This window comes from Entelurus aequoreus, linkage group LG11, assembly GCF_033978785.1.
Source record: "Entelurus aequoreus isolate RoL-2023_Sb linkage group LG11, RoL_Eaeq_v1.1, whole genome shotgun sequence".
NCBI lineage: Eukaryota > Metazoa > Chordata > Actinopteri > Syngnathiformes > Syngnathidae > Entelurus > Entelurus aequoreus.
The window spans coordinates 30,188,406-30,215,122 of NC_084741.1; the positions used below are offsets into that span (position 1 = coordinate 30,188,406).

General features: G+C 41.6%; 1 protein-coding gene across 1 annotated transcript; it reads right to left on the reverse strand.

The window, feature by feature from the left end:
• Positions 1-332: 332 nt before the first annotated feature.
• Positions 333-26,305, reverse strand: glipr2l (GLI pathogenesis-related 2, like). Its single transcript, XM_062064188.1, has 5 exons — positions 25,990-26,305; positions 25,609-25,717; positions 14,425-14,528; positions 13,244-13,321; positions 333-847 (listed from the first exon to the last, which is right to left on the reverse strand). The coding sequence occupies exons 1-5, from the start codon at positions 26,000-26,002 to the stop codon at positions 672-674; spliced, it is 480 nt and encodes a 159-aa protein (XP_061920172.1). The 5' UTR covers positions 26,003-26,305; the 3' UTR covers positions 333-671.
• Positions 26,306-26,717: the final 412 nt, after the last annotated feature.

The following is a 26,717-nucleotide window of genomic DNA, read 5'->3' on the forward strand; positions in this document are numbered from 1 at the left end:
TTTTGAATGCATTTTTTAAGTGATTTAGTGGTAGAATTGATTGCTCCCATTAGCTGCATTGCTAACCACCAAGAATGAGACAAGTTTTACATGTTCGAATGCAAAAAAATAAATAGCCTTTTGTCCCTCATTCCCTAACCCTCTCAAAATGAATGTGAACAGTAAGCAAAAAAAAAAGCACAGTCCCTTTAAATACTTTACAGAAAATGAGCAAGTACATATTTTTACATTACACCAAAATAAATGACAATCAGATTTTGGCACTCCGGGTTTATGTAATATCAATATAGTAGTTCACACTGCTTAAAACCAACATACTGAAAAAAAACAGACAGATTTTCCAATTTAATTAATTACAGCACAAGTAAAAAAGACAAGAATCCTAGTGGATAACAGTGAAAAATACAAACCATGTTGAGCTCATGATCAGAAGGAATGATTTCACAAGTAATTTAAATTTACTTTGTTAGGTGCTCACTGTTATCTGTGTGTTAGCAAACAGTAGTACATACACACTACACCATTAAAAGTCATTTTCCGATGACAAAAAAAAGCTACTTATAGCCCAAACGGTTAAATGGTTTAAGTCCAATGCAAGACACTTCTCTAGACTGAAATGCAGGACACAAACTTGACTGAAATGGGTTTTTGCATCATGAGTCCAGGCATCTTTAGGAGGTCAATCCAGGACCTCTAGCCGGGAGGACGTTGCTCTCAAAGTGCCCCTGGTTGGTGATATTCCCAGCTGGAAAGTATCTTGCCACCACGAAAGAGGAGCCGTCCGATGCAATGGCTTTACCCACTCCCAGCGTTGTAGTGCTCTTCCACACCATTGCTGTGAAATGGCCTAAAAGCATAACAATGCATGTTCCAATTTAAAGTAGCCAAAGAGGTACATAATAGAAGTGGTAAAGTCAGTCAAAAGCTGAAGAAGCAAAATGAAGTTTACATTTGTGCAGCTTGCCAAATACATTTAGACTGCCACAGAAGGATTTGCTCTGTTATTTTGTTATCAAGATTTGGCGCTATCTGCCTTGCATTAGGATTTGTCTGATTAGCTTGTTGTTGCAAATTTGTCCAATGGATGACCTCGTAACTTTACGGAGTTAGAGGAACTTCAGTTTTAGAAAGCCACTTTTACAATGTTAGCAAACAACTGGCTTGACAACACAGCTCAAAACGGTGCACGGTAACATATTTCAATACCTTTGGTGCCTGTGACGTCACATTTGGTTGCAGACTAGGGCCTTGCTCAAACACTTGGCGGGGATCAAGCTCTCAAGCAGCACTCAGTTGAACTGCCTCAAGGTAATGTTGTAATTTTCCATGTCGACAACAAAGCTGATAAAAAAAAGCTTGAACGCAAGGTAAGACTCCACTTTTCCAAAGTGCACTAGCTTGATGCTCACACACACACGCACATAATGTCATGGCTGTCTTCAGTTTTCAATAATTTCTACAACTGTTATTTTTTGGTGATAGAGTGATTGAAACATACTTGTTGGTCACAAAAAACATTCATGAAGTTTGGTTCTTTTATGAATTTATTATGGTCTACTGAAAATGTGACCAAATCTGCTGGGTCAAAAGTATACATACAGCAATGTTAATATTTGGTTACATGTCCCTTGGCAAGTTTCACTGCAATAAAGTGCTTTTGGTAGCCATCCACAAGCTTCTGGTTTAATTATTGACCAATACTCTTGGCAAAATTGGTGCAGTTCAGCTAAATTTGTTGGGTTTTCTGACATGGACTTGTTTTTTCAGCATTGTCCACATGTTCTCAATGGGGTTTAAGCCAGGACTTCGGGAAGGCCATTCTAAAACCTTAATTCTTGCCTGATTTAGCCATTCCTTTACCACTTTTGACATGTGTTTGGGGTCATTGTTCTGTTGGAACACCCAACTGCGCCCAAGACCCAACCTCCGGGCTGATGATTTTAGGTTGTCCTGAAGAATTTGCAGGTAATCCTCCTTTTTCATTGTCCCATTTACTCTCTGTAAAGCACCAGTTCCAATGGCAGCAAATAGGCCCAGAGCATTATACTACCACCAACATGCTTGATGGTAGGGATGGTGTTCCTGGGATTAAAGGCCTCACTTTTTCTCCTCCAAACATATTGCTGGGTATTGTGGCCAAACAGCTACATTTTTGTGTCATCTGACATCACATGGACAACGATAAGACCTTCGGGAGGAAAGTTCTGTGGTCATATGTGCTCCAATCACTCTATCACAAAATAAGAGTTGTAGAAAGGATTGGAAACTCAATACAGCCATGACATTATGTTCTTTACAAGTGTATGTAAACTTTTCACCACACACACACACAAATTTTATATTATATATATATATATATATATATATATATATATATATATATATATATATATATATATATATATATATATGCCATTTTACATGGTAATTTCAACCCCTCTACATTTGGTAATAAAAACTACACTAAGATACATGTTACAATCAAACAGCCAGTGTTAACACTTTAAGATTCAACATAAGACTAGACAGACACGTCCAGCTTCATGGCAAAGACTACTTCCTGGCTAAGCAACACAGTAGTCTATACACTACTGCCATCTAATGTCTTGTAATTGCAACTGCATGCAGAGTTTACTATTTGATACTTGCAAATTGATTGATTGATTGATTGAGACTTTTAGTAGTAGGTTGCACAGTGAAGTACATATTCCGTACAATTGACCACTAAATGGTAACACCCAAATAAGTTTTTCAACTTGTTTAAGTCGGGGTCCACTTAAATTGATTCATAATACAGATATATACTATCATATATACTATCATCATAATACAGTCCTCCTCTCTGAGCTGCCACCTTACTGTGATAGAGGAGTTTGCGTGTCCCAATGATCCTAGGAGCTATGTTGTCCGGGGGCTTTCATGCCCCCTGGTAGGGTCTCCCAAGACAAACAGGTCCTAGGTGAGGGATCAGACAAAGAGCAGCTCAAAGACTTCTATGGAAAGGAAACAACAAGGATTCAGATTTCCCTCGCTCGGACGCGGGTCACCGGGGCCCCCCTCCGGAGCCAGGCCGGGAGTTGGGGCACGATGGCGAGCGCCTGGTGGCCGGGCCTGTCCCCATGGGGCCCGGCCGGGCACAGCCCGAAGAGGCAATGTGGGTCCCCCCTCCAATGGGCTCACCACTCATGGGAGGGGCCATAGAGGTCGGGTGCATTGTGAGCTGGGCGGCAGCCGAAGGCAGGGCACTTGGCGGTCCGATCCTCGGCTACATAAGCTAGCTCTTGGGACGTGGAACGTCACCTCGCTGGGGGGGGGAAGGAGCCTGAGCTTGTGCGCGAGGTAGAGAAGTTCCGGCTGGATATAGTCGGACTCACCTCGACGCACAGCAAGGGCTCTGGAACCAGTTCTCTCGAGAGGGGCTGGACTCTCTTCCACTCTGGCGTTGCACGCAGTGAGAGGCGACGAGCTGGGGTAGCAATTCTTGTTGCCCCCCCGACTCAAAGCCTGCACGTTGGAGTTCAACCCGGTGGACGAGAGGGTAGCCTCCCTCCGCCTTCGGGTGGGGGGACGGGTCCTGACTGTTGTTTGTGCTTACGCACCAAACAGCAGTTCAGAGTACCCACCCTTTTTGGATACACTCGAGGGAGTACTTGAGAGTGCTCCCCCGGGTGATTCCCTTGTCCTACTGGGTGACTTCAACGCTCATGTTGGCAACGACAGTGAAACCTGGAGAGGTGTGATTGGGAAGAATGGCCGCCCAGATCTGAACCCGAGTGGTGTTTTGTTATTGGACTTTTGTGCTCGTCACAGATTGTCCATAACGAACACCATGTTCAAGCATAAGGGTGTCCATATGTGCACTTGGCACCAGGACACCATAGGCCGCAGTTCCATGATCGACTTTGTAGTTGTGTCATCGGATTTGCGGCCTCATGTTTTGGACACTCGGGTGAAGAGAGGGGCGGAGCTTTCTACCGATCACCACCTGGTGGTGAGTTGGCTGCGATGGTGGGGGAGGATGCCGGACAGACCTGGCAGGCCCAATGCTTTGTGAGGGTCTGCTGGGAACGTCTGGCAGAGTCTCCTGTCAGAGAGAGTTTCAATTCCCACCTCCGGAAGAACTTTGAACATGTCACGGGGGAGGTGCTGGACATTGAGTCCGAGTGGACCATGTTCCGCACCTCTATTGTCGAGGCGGCTGATTGGAGCTGTGGCCGCAAGGTAGTTGGTGCCTGACGTGGCGGTAATTCTAGAACCCGTTGGTGGACACCGGCGGTAAGGGATGCCGTCAAGCTGAAGAAGGAGTCCTAATCGGGTTCTTTTGGCTCATGGGACTCCGGAGGCAGCAGACAGGTACCGACAGGCCAAGCGGTGTGCGGCTTCAGCGGTCGCGGAGGCAAAAACTCGGACATGGGAGGAGTTCGGCGAGGCCATGGAAAACGACTTCCGGACGGCTTCGAAGTGATTCTGGACCACCATCCGCCGCCTCAGGAAGGGGAAGCAGTGCACTGTCAACACCGTGTATGGTGCGGATGGTGTTCTGCTGACCTCGACTGCGGATGTTGTGGATCGGTGGAGGGAATACTTCGAAGACCTCCTCAATCCCACCGACACGTCTTCCTATGAGAAAGCAGTGCCTGGGGAATCTGTGGTGGGCTCTCCTATTTCTGGGGCTGAGGTTGCTGAGGTAGTTAAAAAGCTCCTCGGTGGCAAGGCCCCGGGGGTGGATGAGATCCGCCCGGAGTTCCTTAAGGCTCTGGATGCTGTGGGGCTGTCTTGGTTGACAAGACTCTGCAGCATCGCGTGGACATCAGGGGCGGTACCTCTGGATTGGCAGACCGGGGTGGTGGTTCCTCTCTTTAAGAAGGGGAACCGGAGGGTGTGTTCCAACTATCGTGGGATCACACTCCTCAGCCTTCCCGGTAAGGTCTATTCGGGTGTACTGGAGAGGAGGCTACGCCGGATAGTCGAACCTCGGATTCAGGAGGAACAGTGTGGTTTTCGTCCTGGTCGTGGAACCGTGGACCAGCTCTATACTCTCGGCAGGGTCCTTGAGGGTGCATGGGAGTTTGCCCAACCAGTCTACATGTGCTTTGTGGACTTGGAGAAGGCTTTCGACCGTGTCCCTCGGGAGGTCCTGTGGGGAGTGTTCAGAGAGTATGGGGTATCGGACTGTCTGATTGTGGCTGTCCGCTCCCTGTACGATCAGTGTCAGAGCTTGGTCCGCATTGCCGGCAGTAAGTCGGACACGTTTCCAGTGAGGGTTGGACTCCGCCAAGGCTGCCCTTTGTCACCGATTCTGTTCATAATTTTTATGGACAGAATTTCTAGGCGCAGTCAAGGCGTTGAGGGGATCTGGTTTGGTGGCTGCAGGATTAGGTCTCTGCTTTTTGCAGATGAGGTCCTGATGGCTTCATCTGGCCAGGATCTTCAGCTCTCACTGGATCGGTTCGCAGCCGAGTGTGAAGCGACTGGAATGAGAATCAGCACCTCCAAGTCCGAGTCCATGGTTCTTTCCCGGAAAAGGGTGGAGTGCCATCTCCGGGTTGGGGAGGAGACCCTGCCCCAAGTGGAGGAGTTCAAGTACCTAGGAGTCTTGTTCACGAGTGAGGGAAAAGTGGATCGTGAGATCGACAGGCGGATCGTTGCGGCGTCTTCAGTAATGCGGACGCTGTATCAGTCCGTTGTGGTGAAGAAGGAGCTGAGCCGGAAGGCAAAGCTCTCAAATTACCGGTCGATCTACGTTCCCATCCTCACCTATGGTCATGAGCTTTGGGTCATGACCGAAAGGACAAGATCACGGGTACAGGCGGCCGAAATGAGTTTCCTCCGCCGGGTGGCGGAGGAAAGCTCTAAGTAAAGCCACTGCTCCTCCACATCGAGAGGAGCCAGATGAGGTGGTTCGGGCATCTGGTCAGGATGCCACCAGAACGCCTCCCTCGGGAGGTGTTTAGGGCACGTCCAACCGGTAGGAGGCCACGGGGAAGACCCAGGACACGTTGGGAAGACTATGTCTCCCGGCTGGCCTGGGAACGCCTCGGGATCCCCCGGGAGGAGCTGGACGAAGTGGCTGGGGGAGAGGAAAGTCTGGGCTTCCCTGCTTAGGCTGCTGCCCCCGCGACCCGACCTCGGATAAGCGGAAGAAGATGGATGGATGGAATAATACAGTCATCACACAAGATAATCACATTGAATTATTTACATTATTTACAATCAGGGGTGTGGAGGGGGTGGGGGGTAGGATATGGACAGCAAGTAGTGGACATATATAGAGAGAGAGAGAGAATGAGAGCGAGAGAGAGAGAGAGAGAGAGAGAGAGATAAGAAGGCATAAGAAAAAGTATCTGCATTTGATTGTTTACATTTGATTATTAGCAATCCGGGGAGGGTGTTAGTTTAGGGTTGTAGCTGCCTGGAGGTGAACTTTTAGTGCGGTTTTGAAGGAGGATAGAGATGCCCTTTCTTTTATACCTGTTGGGAGCGCATTTCACATTGATGTGGCATAGAAAGAGAATGAGTTAAGACCTTTGTTAGTTCGGAATCTGGGTTTAACGTGGTTAGTGGAGCTCCCCCTGGTGTTGTGGTTATGGCGGTCATTTACGTTAAGGAAGTAGTTTGACATGTACTTCGGTATCAGGGAGGTGTAGTGGATTTTATAGACTAGGCTCAGTGCAAGTTGTTTAACTCTGTCCTCCACCTTGAGCCAGCCCACTTTAGAGAAGTGGGTAGGAGTGAGGTGGGATCTGGGGTGGAGGTCTAGAAGTAACCTGACTAGCTTGTTCTGAGATGTTTGGAGTTTAGATTTGAGGGTTTTGGAGGTGCTAGGGTACCAGGAGGTGCATGCGTAATCGAAAAAGGGTTGAACGAGAGTTCCCGCCAGAATCCTCAAGGTGCTTTTGTTGACCAGAGAGGAGATTCTGTAGAGAAATCTCGTTTGTTGGTTAACCTTTCTGATTACCTTGGTTGCCATTTTATCACAAGAAAGGTTAGCCTCTAGAATGGAACCTAGGTGACCTCATCTTTCCTGGTGATAACAATGTCACCCACTTTTATGGTGAAGTCATTGACTTTCTTAAGGTTGATGTGGGACCCAAACAGGATGGATTCCGTTTTACCCAAGTGTATGGATAGCTTGTTGTCAGCGAGCCAGGTGCAAGTTCTACACAGCTCAGCACTGAGGATTTTCTCCACCTGTGACTTGTCCTTGCCGGATACCAGCAGGGCAGAGTCATCCGCAAACAAAAACAATTCACAGTCGCATGACGATGACATGTCATTTATGTATATTAGGAACAGTAAAAGGTCCCAATATACTGCCTTGGAGGACTCCACAGCTCACCGAGAGGGGGGGGACACGGTGCCGTTCACCTCTACCACCTGCTCCCTCCCCTCCAAGTAAGATTGCATCCAGCTCCATGAGGTTTTGTTAAATCCGATTGCTCTGAGCTTATCCAACAGTATAGCGTGGTTAACGGTGTCAAAGGCCTTCTGAAGGTCCAGCATGACCGTGCCGCAGTATTTGCCCGCGTCCACCTCATGTTTGATGTGGTCGGTCAGATAGAGAAGACATGTGTCAGTGGAGTGGTTAGTTCTGAAGCCGGATTGGAATTTGTACATGAGTTTATTAGTGGCAAGGTAACTATCGACCTGTTCATAAACTATTTTCTCCATTACTTTCGAAATGGAGCCGAGAATAGAAACAGGTCGGTAGTTGCCAGGTTCCAATTTGCTTCCTTTTTTAAAGAGGGGAGTTACTCTTGCTATCTTAAAATCTTTTGGTACTTGGCCTTGTGTAATTGATAGGTTTATTATGTGCGTGATGATCGGGGCAATGATGGAGGCAGAGTCCCTGAGGAATCTGGAGGGAATATTATCAAGGCCGGTGGCCTTGTTAGGGTGGAGCGCGCTCAATTTTTTAAACACCTCATCAGCTGTGACCATTTCTAATTTGAAATCATCGTTGGATACTCTTAGCTTTCTGTAGAAGGCTTTAATGTGTTCTACACCAAAGCGACCAGAGTGGTGGGACAGCTTGTTGACAAGAGTTTCGGCTATGCTGGTGAAAAAGATGTTAAGTCTATGACTCTGATATGTAATAAAACAAGATAAAACTCAACGGCACAGTTATCCTAATCAGCTCATTGTTAAAAATACATTTTATTATTAAACAACTGATTTATTGATTTTAACACATGAACGCACACACTAAAGTACAGAATATTGGTACTGGTACTGATTCCCAGGTACCTGTAATTGGTACCATATTGGGTCAAATGTGAAAGGTACACATCGCTAAACAACAATGAAAAATATATACTGTGTTTAAACGTCTTCTCCGCCTAAACACATAGGCTGACAAGACTGCGGGCTCCAGTTATTTAGTTACAACCATTTTATGTCCATAACAACTCAACATTAACTAAGTATTAAATTACTGCAGCAGCACCTCCCTCACTTACATGGAGCACAGGAAACAGGGATGCTTTTTTGGGTGTGTTATAAGGTGCACGTGTGCACGCCTACTGCAGCACTAAATGAAACCAATCCCTGTAAGTCACGGACTTCATGTTGTGTTGTTGGAGGTATAAAAACTTGATCACGTCGAATTTATGAAACAAACCAAAAAGCTCACTTTTACCATCCCCCACACAAACCTTGGGTTTTGTGTGGTTTAAAAAGAAACATCATAAAGCAGTTGCTGTATGTTGAAGCAATGGAGGTGCTGTTGTTCACCACAGTGACAAGCAGAGGGCGCAATTGAATCACATTTGCTGCTTGAAAGCCTACTACTGTATATAAAGTGCAATTTTATGTACTGTACAACATAGTGAAAAATTACAAAGTTAGGTTCACAAGCTGACTATTTTAATTCATGTGCATAGATGCCTTTGATGTGAATGTTTTTAACTGCTAGAATGTCATAAGACTGATTTTACATTGGAGACATTGAACAATTTCCCTTGTGGATCATTAAAGTTTGTCTAAGTCTAAGACATTTCCCAACAAAGTTTAGCCCAAACCTCCCTTTTTGCTACAGCTGCTGCACGAAACCACAGCTTGCTTTGCCTTTACTTGCAGTATTTCTTTCATTTTAACAAAGTGATGACTTGAGCCCTGTCTGTCATTTAAAGTTATTACAGTGGAACTAAACATAACTATTTCTTGAACAGGGTTTGTAAATTAAAGCAAATTTCTCCATAAGAAACAACGTAAACATGATTAATGGGTTCCAGCCTCAACAACAGTCCGTATTTTAGTAAATGTGTGTACACTTTGAACACATTAAGAAGCAATATACAGTACAGTATATCAAACAAACATTTGAGAGTGATGAATCACTTTTCTATTTTATAACAAAGTCAAAACAACTGAACTTTCCTCCGCGCAAACACTGTCACCAACGAGCTCATTGGCACCTTAGCCCGGTGGTGCACTCACCGTTTGAAATCCCCAACTCCCTAACTGTAACAGCCAAGCAGCTACATTGATCAGGAATAAAACAATTCAATCCACCTAACCTTGTTGGTCAGTCTTCTTTGTCTGCAGCTGAAGTGGAGGAGGGTTGGGTCGTTGCGTGGTGATAACGCTGTGGATACTCCCAGAATGTTTCATGTTTCTTTAGACTCATATTGAGCTACTGTATCAAAAGTAGAAACACGGCGTAAAAAGGCTAGAAGGCACTGTGCCCTGCCTTTTGAATGAGCACGAGAACAAAATGTTCATACAACAAGCATATTTCTAATAATAATAATAATAATAATAATGGATTCGATTTTTATAGCGCTTTACTAGACACTCAAAGCGCTTCACAGAAGTGAGAACCCATCATTCATTTTTACAACTCATTCATTCATCATTCATTCACCGGTGTGAGCGGCAGCAGGGGCAAGGGAGAAGTGTCCTGCCCAAGGACACAACGGCAGCGATTTTTTTTGGATGGTAAGAGGCGGGGAGCGAACCTGCAACCCTCAGGTTTCTGGCAACGCCGCTCTACCCACTACGCCATACCGCCCCTGGTAAGGTATTTCTAGTCAGTCTGTGGCTCGTAATTCAAAACGTTTGTACAAAAGGGGTTCATAAATGGAGGTTCCACTGTATATTGTATACTGATTTTCCCAATTAATTAAACAATTTCTTTGGATACACATTCCCACTTAGCACAACTCTCCAGGAAGTAAGACTTTTAGTTGAACCCTACATCAAAGTAAAGAGCCTTTAAATATTTACACAGAGAGGAATGTATACCTTTAAATCAGTCTCTACTCTTGCTAAACCCTTTCCTACATTAGTCAAGCATGAATCAGCATGACGGGCGGCTCAGAGCGATGCGCTCTGGGTGTGACCGAGTAGTCTAGAAAGTATTTGGAACAATCAGGGCGCACTGGAAGTGACACCAGCGAGAGGCTGAGAATGCGATCGGTCGTCAGCTTATTAACGGCCGGTCTCTTGAGCCAGACGGTCACGTTGTGATTGAAGCGTGACATCAGTGTGACCACGGCAACCTCATGCACGGCTCACTTGACAGGCGAGACAGACCAAGAGGCAACAAAAACAGTGATCAAGGTACTGAGAAAGTAGAGGAAAGGAAACCAACAAGCTCATTGGCACCTTAGAATCCATACCTTTTTAAATTAGTATTTTGTGTGTTTGAATAAATGTTAATTGTTTGATGATACATTTTTTTAATTTATTAGCTGATTATGATGATAACTGTGCTGTCCAGTTGTTACAGTATATCATTTGCAAGTATTACATAGTAGACTTTGCATGCAGTGGCAATTCCAAAACATTAGATGGCAGTAATTTGTAGGCTATTGTGTGCTGCCTAGCACTTAAGTAGCCTTTGCCATTAAGGTGTATGTGCCCTACTAAGTGTTAATACTGTAAGTATTGTACTTATTACAGACCTGCTATTTGATTGTAACATGAATCTTAGTTTTAGTTTTCATTAACAAATGGTGGTAAAACTATGTTAAAATCGCAAATGCTAATTAGTGGGATGTATATAGCAAAGCCAATGTACAAACCCAAAACCAGTGAAGTTGGCACGTTTTATAAATTGTAATTAAAAACAGAACACAATGACTTGCAAATCTTTTTCAAACTATATTCAATTGAATAGACTGCAAAGAAAATATACTTAACGTTCGAACTGGTAAACTTTGTTATGTTTTGCAAATATAAGTTCATTTGGAATTTGATGCCTGCAACATGTTTCAAAAAAGCTGGCACAAGTGGCAAAAAAGATTGAGAAAGTTGAGAAATGCTCATCAAACACTTATTTGGAACATCCCACAGGTGAACAGGCTAATTGGGAACAGGTGGGTGCCATGGTTGGGTATAAAAGCAGCTTCCATGAAATGCTCAGTCATTCACAAACAAGGATGGGGCGAGAGTCACCACTTTGTAAACAAATCCATCCATCCATTTGCGTGAGCAAATTATCGAACAGTTTGAGAACATTTCTCAACGAGCTATTGCAAGGAATCTAGGGATTTCACCATCTACGGTCCGTAACAACATCAAAAGGTTCAGAGAATCTGGAGAAATCACTGCATATAAGCGGCAATGCTTACGATCGATCACTCAGGCGGTACTGGATCAAAAAGCAAAGTCAGTGTGTAAAGGATATCACATGGGCTCAGAGACACTTCAGAAAACCATTGTCAGTAACTACAGTTTGTCGCTACGTCTGTAAGTGCAAGTTAAAACTACTATGCAAAGCGAAAGCCATTTATCAACAACACCCAGAAACGCCGGCAGCTTCGCTGGGCCTAAGCTCATCTAAGATGGACTGATGCAAAGTGTAAAAGTGTTCTGTGGTCTGAAGAGTCCACATTTCAAATTGTTTTTGAAAACTGGACGTCCTCCGGACCAAAGAGGAAACGAACCATCCGGACTGTATAGGCGCAAAGTTCAAAAGCCAGCATCTGTGATGGTATGGGGGTGTATGAGTGCCCAAAGCATGGAAACTTACACATCTGTGAAGGCGCCATTAATGCTGAAAGATACATACAGGTTTTGGAGCAACATATGTTGCCATCCAAGCAACGTCTCTTTCATGGACACCCATTTTTAATGGAGTGTTGTTAAAAGGAAAGGCCATGTTAACACAGTGGTAAAATGCCCCTGTGTCAACTTTTGTGCAATGTGTTGCTGTCATTAAATTCTAAGTTAATGATTTGCAAAAAAAAGAACAAGTTTCTCAGTTCGAACATTAAATATCTTGTCTTTGCAGTGTACTCAATTGAATATAAGTTGAAAAGGAGTTGCAAATCATTGTATTCCGTTTTTCTTTACAATTTACACAACTTGCCAACTTCACTGGTTTTGTAGATTACCATCAATTTTAGGAAAGTGGCGCCTTTCAGGTATACTTGCTTTGTTGGCATTGAACATTGCAACATAACCAAGAGGCATGTTGGTCTTTTCTGAATGCTGATTGAGTAAATGTTTCCTTGCCAAGTGTTTGAGCCGATGTTAAGTCCGCAATTGGACGTGACGTCACAAAGCAACACAGGTATTGGAATTTTATTTTAGGTGAATTGATATGTGGTAGTACCAACCGAATTCAGTCGGTGCCTATAAAATTACTGAATTCTGTACCCATCCCTATTGGTGACAGAGCAGGAAAGGGCTGGGATTTAGCTTGCCCTAAAAGTTAACATCAAGCGCCCTGTCATTAATAAAGTCCATCAACATTTTACAAACGTACTTCCCATAGTATCAGGGGACAACATGCGTCCTACCCTTTTTAGCTCAATATTGGATGCACACTTTTGTCTCTACATATGTGACAATCCAGTTTTGGAAAAAAAGTGTGCAAAAAAAGTTAAAGCGCCATTAACCAAAGACCACTTCCTGGTTCATGGAAAAAAATTATCTAAGATGACAGTTACTAATCTAAGATTAAGTCCTATACCATTTTTGGATTTGATCAAATTACATGACTGATGTTATAAAGTGATAATGTTGTAGTTAGTCAATTTCTTAGCTAGCAGAATACTTTATTGTTCATGGCGAATGACGTAAGACGTTACGATTAGACAGATGGTATATTGGAAGTCTGGGCCAAAAGGAAAATGCTCCAGTAGCATTCTAGCCATCTTGGTGCCAAAATGTAATAGCTTCTCCCAAAGAAAAAATGCCACCTGTCTACAAAATGATGATGATGACGATGAATGGATGGTCATCTATACCTGGTGTTCTTCCAATATGCAAAGTGTTAAAAGGAGGTCCTCACCAGTGCCAGAGGAGAATCCAGGAGAGTTAAAGTTGTACTGTTTGACTTCATCGTACCAGCGGTCGGACACATCCTTCCCTGAGCAGACAGTAACCTCAATTTAAAGTGCCATCACATCAGTTTTCTGTCGTACGCCATAATCACAATGACAGCATTGTCACTGAATACTTTTTGATCAGCACAAAATCCCTTCGGGGTACATTTTTATTTACAATGCTGCACTTCTGGTCACCCCGTGCGGCACCATAGGAGATGCTTTATGACTCAGAGTGTCGCATATTTCAGCAGTGAATCACACTGTCTGAGCTCTAAAATGGAATAGAATAAATAGACCCCAGCTTCTCAATAAAAGAGTGTGCATTCACAATCCACTTTAAATCTCTTCTTAATAAACATGGTTGTCCAGGGAAGAAAGGTTAGTGGGATGGACCGATACAAATAGTGCCGGATAATGGCAAGAGAGGTGCTCCTCATCAGTAAGTGTATGGTACTTCAGTTAAAAAGGGGACAGCTTTGGATTTCTTATTGTTTGTAACTGGGGAAAACTACTGAAATATATAATAATCTTTTAGGATATACCTGTATTTTCCTGTGATACCTCCCTTTGGCCACTAGGGGCTCAAGTGCGCAATGATCTCGTTCGTAAAACAGCCCCAAAGAACATTAGCTGAACAAACCCTAAATAATTACATTTATGAAAAGATTTAGTTCATGTTAAGTCTGTCAAATTATTATTATTTTTAATTAAATTATCCACATTTTGGAATTTGGATGAATCATGATTAATCACAATCTGATTATTTTGCTTGCTTATATGCACTTGCTTGATTGCTTGTACACAAATGCAATTGTATAGTCAGAATGTCATCCAGCAAGCTTTTTCAACATTTTACTCAAATGCATGTCATTTGTTTGCACAAAACTTGGGAAAAGTGTTATCTAAAGTTTTAGAGTAAAGTTAGCACACTAGTGGGAGTCTCATTCATTTTTGTACTGACGGTAAGCGGTTAAGGTAAAAGAGATTGTACAGTCAAAAAAATTACATGATTAATCTAAGTGTGTTCGTGATTAAGCGATATTTTTTGTAATGAATCACAATTAACGAACAGACTTGTTAATTTTGACAGCCCTATTCCATTTACGTTGGTCAATTTACAGTTGTCTATGCATTGTGTACGTACCTAATTGATCATTGGAGGCCCACGCCAGGTTCTCTCCATAGCTTCCTTTACTGGAATCCTCGCTGTGTTTTAAGATGCGTGTGCTGGCCAAACTCTCAGCATAGCTTTGAAGAGATAAAGAAATACAATATCATTGTTTGAAATCAAAGACTTCATCCATCCATTTTGTACCAGAGAAACTAAAAAACATGTAAAACAAAACAAGCACGCAGAAAATAAATCATTAAGGGAGCTAAAAAGTCTAAACCATTAGCTTCTTCCCATCAGCTTTTTGTCTCACTGCTTTGAAATGTTGCTGCACTGTAAACTACAGAAATCCCCCAAATTAACTCAAGAAACTACTCCCAAATTCTCAAATCATTCATTTTGTTTTGAAACAGAAACAAACAAGGAATATGAAGCTTAAGGTAGGAAATACATACTTTTTAAATTTGATTGTAATTTCTTTCTTGTAGCAATAAAAGTGAAAACCTAGTATAGCATTCAAAAGTTGAAATACACATCATCTAATAGGAGGAGATGGTGTATCCACAAACCTTTTCATTAGTTCTATGATACTTTTCTTGCAAGTTCTGTCACAACCACAGTAGCAGTGACGCCCTGTGCAAAAATACTCACCTCCCTTGGATATTTCAGACGTTTGCCTTATAAATTAAATTTGGCTTTTTTGATAAAAACATTATAGAAAAGTGTGTTTCATGTCAAAGTGAAACACATTGTTTACAAATTGATGTCAATAAAAATATATCTTAAAATATATATTAAAATATATCTGGCGAATATATCTGCAAAAGTCCTCATCCCCTTCAGGTCATTATTTAGTAGATAGACCACTGGCGTCCAAACTTGTAATTTACATAACTGAGGCGTTCCTCAAGGCACCCCTTTAAGTCCTCTCCTGTTTGGCACATTTTATTCCTAATGTGATTTATATAACTGGTGTTGCTGTAGCTTGTTTATGTCAGATGCAGTTAGTAGTCATTTGTTTAGCTTATTTATTTATACTAGTGTTGTTTCTCAAGGTTCCATTTTAGGTCTTCTCTTTTTCATCATTTGTGCCATTTAACCTGTGGCCGGCGAGCTCAGTTCATAAAACTTGACTCACACTTTTGCAGCAGATTCTTAAAAACACAAGAGTGATGTCAGAGAAATTATCTTTGAGTAGCTTTTTTGCATACACTCCTTAAACAGCAGTGCACTCCTGTAGCTGACAAAATAGACTAAAATCAAATGTCTACTGTAGAGTACGGTGGTTCTTAGGAATACACGAAACAACAATAATAATAATGAATGGAGCAGAAATGTGGCCTTCAAAATTATTCAATTGGATGTCCCTGTCTCAGAGCATTTTGGTGGTTTCCCTCACTAGTCTTTTTCTTGCCCAATCAATCAGTTTGAGGACGGCTAGCTCGAGGCAGATTTAGAAACATGCCATGCTCCTTCAGTTTCTTAATTATAGATTAATCTCGACTTTGTGAGAGACCCAGTAAGTTGGAAACATTATTGCAACAATCTTCTTTGCTAAACTTTTAGGATCGACTTTTCTTTGAGTTGTTTAGAATGTTCTTTTGACTTCATGTTGCAATTATAGCAGGGACTGGACCCCCGCTGCAGACACAGGTGTTTTATACCACAATCACATGACACATATTGTACTCCGGTGATCCCCATTTCACACACTTTCACACTGCAGGCATCAATTAACTGGATCTCAGCTGAATTAGCTCAGTCACTTTAAAAGGAGAACTACATTTTTGGAGAATTTTGCCCATCATTCACAATCCTTATGCAAGACCAGGAATTTTTTTCAGTTTTTTTCTTGCATTTTAAGTCATAAATTACATCAAGTACAAGTTGGCTAGTAATGCCTCTAATAAGAGTACTCTATTGCGCTCATAAAGCCTTCTAAAAAAACCAAAAAACATCCAAAATCCACCAACAATACTCCATTTAAATGTCGTGACTTAAATATTAACGAAATATTAGCGATATTCTTATTAAAAGCGCTATTGCAGACCAACTATTTTTAGCGGCGCCGTCACAGAGAGCCAACTAGCTTATTCTGCTATATTGAGCCGGTGAGCTGCTGCATCACCTCTGAGTTGGTGAAAACTATTTCTAGAAACCTCACACCTGGATAGTAGAAGGTTGTGGCTATAAAACGAGAATTTGGTCAACTTTGACAGCCAACTTGATGCTTGTTTCCAGAACTTTTTTTTTTTTTTTTTTAACTAGAGAGGATTGTGATTAATTATTCATCTAAACAGGAAGTCATGAACATCCCATAAGTCTGCATCCCAGTGAGAGCAGACATTGTACAGTAAGTGATTGTTTTACTATTGTTTTACAATTTGCACCAGTCCCTCCGTGATCTTGACTGTGTTGACACTTTTAAGAAACATTTTAAAACTTCTCTCTTTTTAGTAAAGCTTTTAGTTAATGCACCTTTTAACTATCAATTTTAATTCACTTTGTATTATTTTTATGATGTTGCCCCTGTTTTAATTAAATTGTTGTTTTACTTCACTTATGTTTTGTACAGCGCTTTGTGATTTAATCCGTGAAAAGCGCTTTATAAATAAAATGAAAAATGTACTTACTTACTAGGTTCAAAATTTGTATTTCTTGTTCAGCACTTAAAAAAACTGCTGTATGATGCTTAGTGTTTCACTAAAACTTAATCTGTTTAGCACACAGCTTCTAAAACGTGTAGCTCATCCTCCTTATATTCAGGCTAAAAAATATTAGGTTCTGGACCATCATTTGTCCTAAAGTAGTCTTTGATGGTTCTCATGACGTCCGCCATGATTAGTTGCGTTGAAGGGTAAAGTGAACGTTGAGATGCATCTGTGAAATTAATGCATTGCTGCTGTGGTTCTCAGACTTGTTTCACCAAATACCACCTCAGAAAATAGTACCACCATAATGACCAACATTAAAATACAGTAGCGCAGTAGGCCTAGATTTTAATTAAAAACAAGGCAGAGGTTTTATTTAATAAGTATATTTATTATTTTTGGCCCCTGTAACCTTACACACAGTTTGAACAGTAACACTGTGTTTGAATAGTTCATCAAGTGATTTTTTGGCGTACCAGTTGATGGAGCCAAAGTACCACTCGAGAAGTGCTTCTCAAATATTTTCAGAAGAAAATATTGTGCGCCCCCCTGGACTATAAATAGTATGTCACCTATTAAAAAGTGTTATAACTATACCTCTGCATAACATTGTAAGCAACACACCAGTCTTTCCTCGTCTCTCACCGTGGTTACAGTGAAGAAGTGCTACATATACTTCGTCATACGCTTCGCACCGTGCCCCGCCAGGGAAGCCAGCAGTGGCGGGTCGTGAGTTTCCCACCTAGGCCTTCGGTGATGTCCGACTTCAAAGATTACCTCTCAAAATACCATCATGTATAATTTATTGAATCACATCAACAGTATACAAAACGGGTTATTTTCTGTCGCATTTGAAAATAAATTAAAACGCATCAGCTATTAAAACATATCTTATGTGGTACTGTCAAAATTAAAATTGCAAAAAACATATTGAAAGTGAAAAAATACAATATTTGAACTCACAACTAGTAGGACCTATTTGACGCCTGTATAAGTTAAAGTTAAAGTTAAAGTACCATGATTGTCACACATACACTAGGTGTGGTGAAATGTGTCCTCTGCATTTGACCCAGCCAGTGGTACCCCTCGTCGTCGGCTTATTCGAGTGAAAATGGCGAGCATTTCATCGCCAGAACAGCTGAGCTGACATATCACAAGATGTAGTTTCTCTTTAAATATCCTTCTTGAAAACGGCCTTGCAAATATATATCTGCCACCTCATCAACGTTTTGTTTTCCCGGTCTGGCTACCGAGCAACACTTCCTGCTAAATAGCAACTGGGGACAAGTGTTGTAAATTAGCTTTGGCTACAAACACTTTGATGCATACATTGGATACCTGTTTCAGATGTCTATGTTTTTGTATCTGTCACTATTTCAAATAAACCTCTGTAATAATTATAACTTGTGAATAAATACTCACTTTGGAATGACGAGTGAGTATCCAATCACAGTCTTGTTAACATCAAGCTACTTAGATAGGCTACTGTCAACAACTTGTGATCTGATTGGCTATCGCAACTGTCTATCATCTCTGTGTGTTCTCACATTTATCCGCTAACGGTCCCGATGAGTATCCAATCACAGGACATGTAATTGTCACATCCAACCTCAGGCCATCTAGAAGGCCTTACTGACGACAACTTGTGATCTGATTGGCTATCGCAACTGTCTATCACTGTATGTCCCTGATCACTTACAGTGCACGGACGCCCGCATTGTTGATTCTAAAGGCCTCTGACAGATTTGGTACAGCATGGGAACATAAGCCAGCTGAATTCTGATTGGATACAAACTAAAACTAAAAACAACAGCACTGGAAAGAGCATAATATGACATGAAGAGAATATGAATACTTTTAGATATTTTTTTTAAATCTTTAATTATGATCATGATTTGTTGTTATGTTAGGCCAGCAGAGAAGGCCTTGCTGGCCCTGACGGCACATCACTAGAAGCCAGTCCCACTAATTTAAGAAGGACTGCACTAGAGGTACACATACCATAGTTTGAGAATCATTCTGCTACGGTATGCTTAAAATGACATACATACATTAAATAGCATGTATAGGTGTTTGGATGTTTTTTTAGAGCGCTTTATATGGCAGAATGGAGTGCAGTTCGCTTGCATTATATATGTTTAGTGCTGACACGGCTAAGCGGAAGAAGATAGATGGATGGATGGCATTGACACCAGTTTACACATGTTTTCACTTTGAAATTTTTTTTAAATTACACGGACAGTTATTTAATTTATAAAAGCAAAACAAGGGACTAAATACATAATATCTATAACCGCCACTGATAAAATTACTTTAAAGGCCTACTGAAATGATTTTTTTTTATTTAAACGGGGATAGCAGATCCATTCTATGTGTCATACTTGATCATTTCCCAATATTGCCATATTTTAGCTGAAAGGATTTAGTAGAAAACATCGACGATAAAGTTCGCAACTTTTGGTCGCTGATAAAAAAAGCCTTGCCTGTACCGGAAGTAGCGTGACGTCACAGGTTGAAAGGCTCCTCACATTTCCCCATTGTTTTCAATGCAGCGAGAGCGATTCGGACCGAGAAAGCGACAATTACCCCATTAATTTGAGCCAGGATGAAAGATTCGTGGATGAGGAACGTGAGAGTGAAGGACTAGAGTGCAGTGAAGGACGCATCTTTTTTCGCTCCTACCGTAACTTAGGTACAAGCTGGCTCATTGGATTCTACACTCTGTCCTTTTTCTGTTGTGGATCACAGATTTGTATTTTAAACCACCTCGGATACTATATCCTATTGAAAATGAGAGTCGAGAACGCGAAATGGACATTCACAGTGACTTTTATCTCCACGACAATACATCGGCGAAACACTTTAGTTACGGAGCTAACGTGATAGCATCGGGCTTAACTTTTTTTAGAAACAAAAGAAATAAGCCCCTGACTAGAAGGATAAGACAGAAAATCAACAATACTATTAAACCATGGACCTGTAAATACGCGGTTAATGCTTTCCAGCCTGGCGAAGCTTAACAATGCTGTTGCTAACGACGCCATTGAAGCTAACTTAGCAACAGGACCTCACAGAGCTATGCTAAAAACATTAGCTATCCACCTACGCCAGCCAGCCCTCATCTGCTCATCAACACCCGTGCTCACCTGCGTTCCAGCGATCGACGGAGCGACTAAGGACTTCACCCGATCATCCGTGCGGTCGGCGGCTAGCGTCGGATAGCGCGTCCGCTATCCAAGTCAAAGTCCTCCTGCTTGTGTTGCTGGAGCCAGCCGCTAATACACCGATCCCACCTACAACTTTCTTCTTTGCAGTCTTCATTGTTCATTAAACAAATTGCAAAAGATTCACCAACACAGATGTCCAGAATACTGTGGAATTTTGAGATGAAAACAGAGCTTTTTGTATTGGATTCAATGGAGTCCGAATACTTCCGTTTCAACGATTGACGTCACGCGCATACGTCATCATACATAGACGTTTTCAACCGGAAGTTTAGCGGGAAATTTAAAATTGCACTTTATAAGTTAACCCCGCCGTATTGGCATAGGGACGGCGTGGCGAAGTTGGTAGAGTGGCTGTGCCAGCAATCGGAGTGTTGCTGGTTACTGGGGTTCAATTCCCACCTTCTACCTTCCTAGTCACGTCCGTTGTGTCCTTGGGCAAGACACTTCACCCTTGCTCCTGATGGCTGCTGGCTAGCGCCATCAGTGTGTGAATGTGTGTGTGAATGGGTAAATGTGGAAATACTGTCAAAGCGCTTTGAGTACCTTGAAGGTAGAAAAGCGTTATACAAGTATAACCCATTTATCATTTATTATGTGTTGCAATGTTAAGATTTCATCATTGATATATAAACTATCAGACTGCGCGGTCAGTAGTAGTGGGTTTCAGTAGGCCTTTAATTAGGTGTCAAGTGAGATATCTAGTACTGGCATATCTTATTTGTGTCTGATAAATAGGATATCAATTATTCAGGTCCAGAAGTACTTTATGTGCGCTTCATTCACTAACTATTACAAAAAAAGATCAATTAGAATAATACATAATGTTGGCTATAGGGAACATACAACCCTTTTATTTAGGGATGTCCGATAATGGCTTTTTGCCGATATCCGGTATTCCGATATTGTCCAACTCTTTAATTACCGATATCAACCGATACCGATATCAACCGATATATGCAGTCGTGGAATTAACACATTATTATGCCTAATTTGGACAACCAGGTATGGTGAAGATAAGGTACTTTTTTTAAAAATTAGTAAAATAAGATAAATGATAAATGGGTTATACTTGTATAGCGCTTTTCTACCTTCAAGGTACTCAAAGCGCTTTGACAGTATTTCCACATTCATCCATTCACACACACATTCACACACTGATGGCGGGAGCTGCCATGCAAGGCGCTAACCAGCACCCATCAGGAGCAAGGGTGAAGTGTCTTGCCCAAAGACACAACGGACGTGACTAGGAAGGTAGAAGGTGGGGATTGAACCCCAGTAACCAGCAACACTCCGATTGCTTTAAATAAATTAAAAACATTTTCTTGAATAAAAAAGAAAGTACAACATTATAAAAACAGTTACATAGAAACTACTAATGAATGAAAATTAGTAAAATTAACTGTTAAAGGTTAGTACTATTAGTGGACCAGCAGCACGCACAATCATGTGTGCTTACGGACTGTATCCCTTGCAGACTGTATTGATATATATTGATATATAATGTAGGAACCAGAATATTAATAACAGAAAGAAACAACCCTTTTGTGTGAATGAGTGTAAATGGGGGAGGGAGGCTTTTTGGGTTGGTGCACTAATTGTAAGTGTATCTTGTGTTTTTTATGTTGATATAATAATAAAAAAATTAAAAAAATAAACAATTTTTAAAAAAAACGATACAGATAAAAAAAAACGATACCGATAATTTCCGATAGTACATTTTAACGCATATATCGGCCATCTCTACTTTTATTCATTAAATCACAATTATTGAAATTTAACGATTTCCAAACAGCTAAAATTATGTACAAAGCAAACTATAACCTGCTACCCAAGAATGTACAACAATTCTTCTCAACAAAAGAGGAGAAATATAACCTAAGAGGTAAATCTAATTTAAAACATTTGTATACTCGTACAACACTTAAAACCTTTAGCATATCAGAATGCGGAATTAAATAATGGAATTGATTAACTAAATAAAACAAACAAAGCACCAATATGATTCACTTTAAGAGACTTTTCAAACTACAAGTGTTCACAAAGTACACAAAACAAGAATTATGATGAACATCTTGAACCCTTCTTTTTTCTTTTTTATTGAGACAAAGATTATTTAGGTATTTAATATTTGTTTGCTTACTATGGTATATTATTTATTTGTTCACTGTTCTGTTACAGAGAACAAGGAAATTGGATAAAATTGCTATGATATGAAAAGGGGTAGGATTAAATAAGCTCTGCTTCTTTCTACTTATTTTCGGACATGCTGTAATGAAACAACAAGAAAAATGTGATGCATTACATTGTATCGTATGCATGTTCGAAATAAACTGAAACTGAACTAAACTGAACTTCATAAATGTAGGCCCAAGTGTCAAAATGAAACTTGCAAGAGGAAATGAAAAGGACTTCCTTATCTAAAATATTGTCACGTTGGCCTCGAAACAACATCAGAGGAGTTGGATGCAACAACATTAAGAAGAGAACTAAAAAAGATCTATAGTATTTTGTGGCTATTACATTCACCGCAGGGGTCCAGATCTTGTTTTGACATTTTCACGCACACTACAAGAATATATATATTTGTGTGTGTGTGTTCCTGTATTTCTACCCTTCTTGAGACATCAACAAGGAAAAGTACCTTCCATATGAGGACTGGTGTTTATGTTAGGACCGTAATCATGGTCCCAATACGGAAAACCCTTGCATCTAAGAGAATGTCTCATTTGCACCCCTGTTGGTGAAATCCATCTAAATTAGGGTGGTACCAAAAAGGAGGGATTTTTCAATTTGACTGTGTGTCGGTTTTAAAAGTGCTCCCCCTCTGGTCAACATATGAAATAACAAGTGTGTGTAAACATTCGAAGTGCTCCCCCTCCGGCCAACATATGTAATAAGTGTGTGTAGGAAATTGAAATGCGCCCCCTTTGGCAAAAATTAATTCAAAAAATAAAATGAATATGTATAGAGACATACTGTAATAACTTGAAGTAAATAATGAAGATTGAAAACCAATTACAAACAAGGTGGGGGGTGGGGGGGGGGGGTGTTGGTGGTAGCAGGGGTGTATATTGTAGCGTCCCGGAAGAGTTAGTGCTTCAAAGGGTTCTGGGTATTTGTTCTGTTGTGTTTATGTTGTGTTACGGTGCGGATGTTCCCCTGAAATGTGTTTGTCATTCTTGTTTGGTGTGGATTCACAGTGTGGCGTATATTTATAACAGTGTTAAAGTTGTTTTTACGGGTACCCTCAGTGTAACCTGTATCGCTGTTGATCAAGTATGCGTTGCATTCCTATTTTTATTCATACAGAAGCCGCACATATCATGCGAATGGGCCGGCACGTTATTAAAATGGATGAATAGCGGACGTGACGACAGCTCGTAGAGGACGTGAAATTAAGGCAGTGCCTTTACGGCACTGCCCCCAAGACTGTAGTCCGGGTGTACTACGAGATCTAATGACTGATGAACACCTACGTTCGATAATGAAGGTTGCCTCAGCTCAAAGCCTGAGCCCCGACATTAATGAACTAGCATTCAAGAAAAGATGCCAGGTATCTGGCTTGGGCACATCAGATTAGATCAGTGTGTTGCAAACTGAGCAGTTTAAAGGCCTACTGAAATGCGATCTTATTTAAACGGGGATAGCAGGTCCATTCTATGTATCATACTTGATCATTTCGCGATATTGCCATATTTTTGCTGAAAGGATTTAGTAGAGAACATCGACGATAAAGTTTGCAACTTTTGGTCGCTGATAAAAAAGCCTTGCCTGTACCGGAAGTAGCGTGACGTCACAGGTTGTGGAGCTCCTCACATCTGCACATTGTTTACAATCATGGCCACCAGCAGCGAGAGCGATTCGGACCGAGAAAGCGACGATTTCCCCATTAATTTGAGCGGGGATGAAAGATTTGTGGATGAGGAAAGTGAGAGTGAAGGACTAGAGGGCAGTGGAACCGATTCAGATAGGGAAGATGCTGTGAGAGGCGGGTGGGACCTGATTTTCAGCTGGGAATGACTAAAACAGTAAATAAACACAAGACATATAAATACTCTATTAGCCACAAAACAACCAGGCTTATATTTAATATGCCACAAATTAATCCCGCATAACAAACACCTCCCCCCTCCCGTCCATATAACCTGCCAATACAAATCAAACACCCGCACAACACACTCAATCACACAGCCCAAAGTACCGTTCACCTCCCCAAAGTTCATACAGCACATATATTTCCCCAAAGTCCCCAAAGTTACGTACGTGACATGCAGATAGCGGCACGCACGTACGGGCAAGCGATCAAATGTTTGGAAGCCGCAGCTGCGTACTTAAGGTACCGCGTCTGCGTATCCAACTCAAAGTCCTCCTGGTAAGAGTCTCTGTTGTCCCAGTTCTCCACAGGCCAATGGTAAAGCTTGACTGTCATCTTTCAGGAATGTAAACAATGAAACACCGGCTACGTGTTTGTGTTGCTGCAGCCGGCCGCTAATACACCGCTTCCCACCTACAGCTTTCTTGTTTCCATTGTTCATTAAACAAATTGCAAAAGATTCACCAACACAGATGTCCAGAATAATGTGGAATTTTGTGATGAAAACAGACGACTTAATAGCTGGCCACAATGGTGTCCCAAAATGTCCGCTACAATCCGTGACGTCACGCGCAAACGTCATCATACCGAGACGTTTTCAGCAGGATATTTCGCGGGAAATTTAAAATTGCACTTTACTAATCTAACCCGACCGTATTGGCATGTGTTGCGATGTTAAGATTTCATCATTGATATATAAACTATCAGACTGCGTGGTCGGTAGTAGTGGGTTTCAGTAGGCCTTTAAAGTCCTGAATGGTTGGTTTATTCATTGTTATTTTATTTTCAAATTTATTAGCCTGTGGAAAAAGTTAATGTTGATATTTACCTCAGAAGGCTGCAAATAGAAAATAGGCATTCAATTTTTATTTAAAAATTGTATTTGATATGCCATGGATATTTTTTTATTTTTATTATTATTTGAAACTCGATGTTGCATGTCACTATAAAGTTATATAAGCCTTGCTTGTTCAATATTCAATGCAAAACTTGTTTGGGTCCCTATTAAAAGGTTAATTTGTTCAACCTTGGCCCGCGGCTTTGTTCACTTTTAAATTTTGGCCCACTCTGTATTTGAGTTTGACACCCTTGGACTAGAGGTAGACAGTTTTTTGCAGGTCTCAAGAAGGTAACAAATACAAGAATGCGTGTGTGTGTGTGTGTGTGTGTGTGTGTGTGTGTGTGTGTGTGTGTGTGTGTGTGTGTGTGTGTGTGTGTGTGTGTGAGAGTGTGTGTGTATACAAACCGGGCGGCCTCTCTGTTCAGTTTGCTGCTCAGCTTGAGTGGTGGAGCCTGGTGCTTCTTCCTGTGCTCGTTATGGCGACGCAGCGCCTCCTCGGCAAATTGCTTTGAGGCTGCGAGACACAAGAGGACAGACAGCAGGCGATGTTAGACACGAAGCCGGCGCAAAGAAGACACGACTATAGAACACGGGGTTCAATAAAAGTTATTGCAGAATCCATACGAGAGTGTGGTCATTTGGAGCCCAGACAGAGGCAGTGTGTGTGCATGGTGCCATCACTCACTGCTCTTTTCTCCAACACAATAGGCGCATTCAAACAGCCACAAATTAGCAATTTGATTTACAACGTGCACACAGTTTGACGCGGCTGCATTTCCCACTTACCTGACTTCCCCATAGTGCCAACACAGGAAGTTGTCAGTTAGTCCAACACTAACACGCTTTTCAACTGACAACTATGTTTGGTACTTCTGCCTGGCAGCTGTTTCCAATATGCTAATAACCCAAAACAGCTGCTAAATGCATCATGTTTCAAGCCAGGACAGCCTTCCAGCCGGGTCTCATTCCTCCTTAAATTCTGCAGTTGTACAAAAAAATTTCAAGTTGCAACACTACACAATCATGGCTGTCTGTCAAGTTCCACGCATCTGCCTTGAGAGTGGTTTGAAGCCTCAAGAGAAGAACACACCCTCTGCCTGGCCTTCCATTGATAGGGGAGCTCAGCATTGGATGACGTCATCTCTGGGAGACATATGCCCATATAAGGCTGTAAGATCTTTGGTGGGAACTATCATGCTTCAAGCTTGTATCCATTTTCTCTTTGATTAATCACTTAACTGTACACATTTAGTCTTTCATGACTCAACATTTAAGGCTCTTGGAGCGCCAACTGCCAAATCTTCATTAAGTTGAATCAGGGGTGTCCAAACTTTTACCAACAAGGGCCGCATACAGAAAAGTTGAAGGCTCTAGGGGCCACTTTGTACTTTTTTGTACATTCAAGACCCGAAAACCTCTTACATGCCAGTTATTATTAGTTTTTTTTATTTTGCATGATTTCCTGTCCAGCGCTCTTATTTTTTGTTCCACGTCCTTTTTTCCTCCATTTGCCA

What these genes read in the sequence shown, in the direction of transcription:
- glipr2l (XM_062064188.1), bottom strand. An exon ending in CTGAACAGAGAGGCCGCCCG is followed by an intron (nt 14,529 to 25,608) that starts GTTTGTATACAC and finishes ATCTCTTCAAAG; the next exon opens with CTATGCTGAGAGTTTGGCCA. An exon ending in TGGATTCTCCTCTGGCACTG is followed by an intron (nt 848 to 13,243) that starts GTGAGGACCTCC and finishes TTATGCTTTTAG; the next exon opens with GCCATTTCACAGCAATGGTG.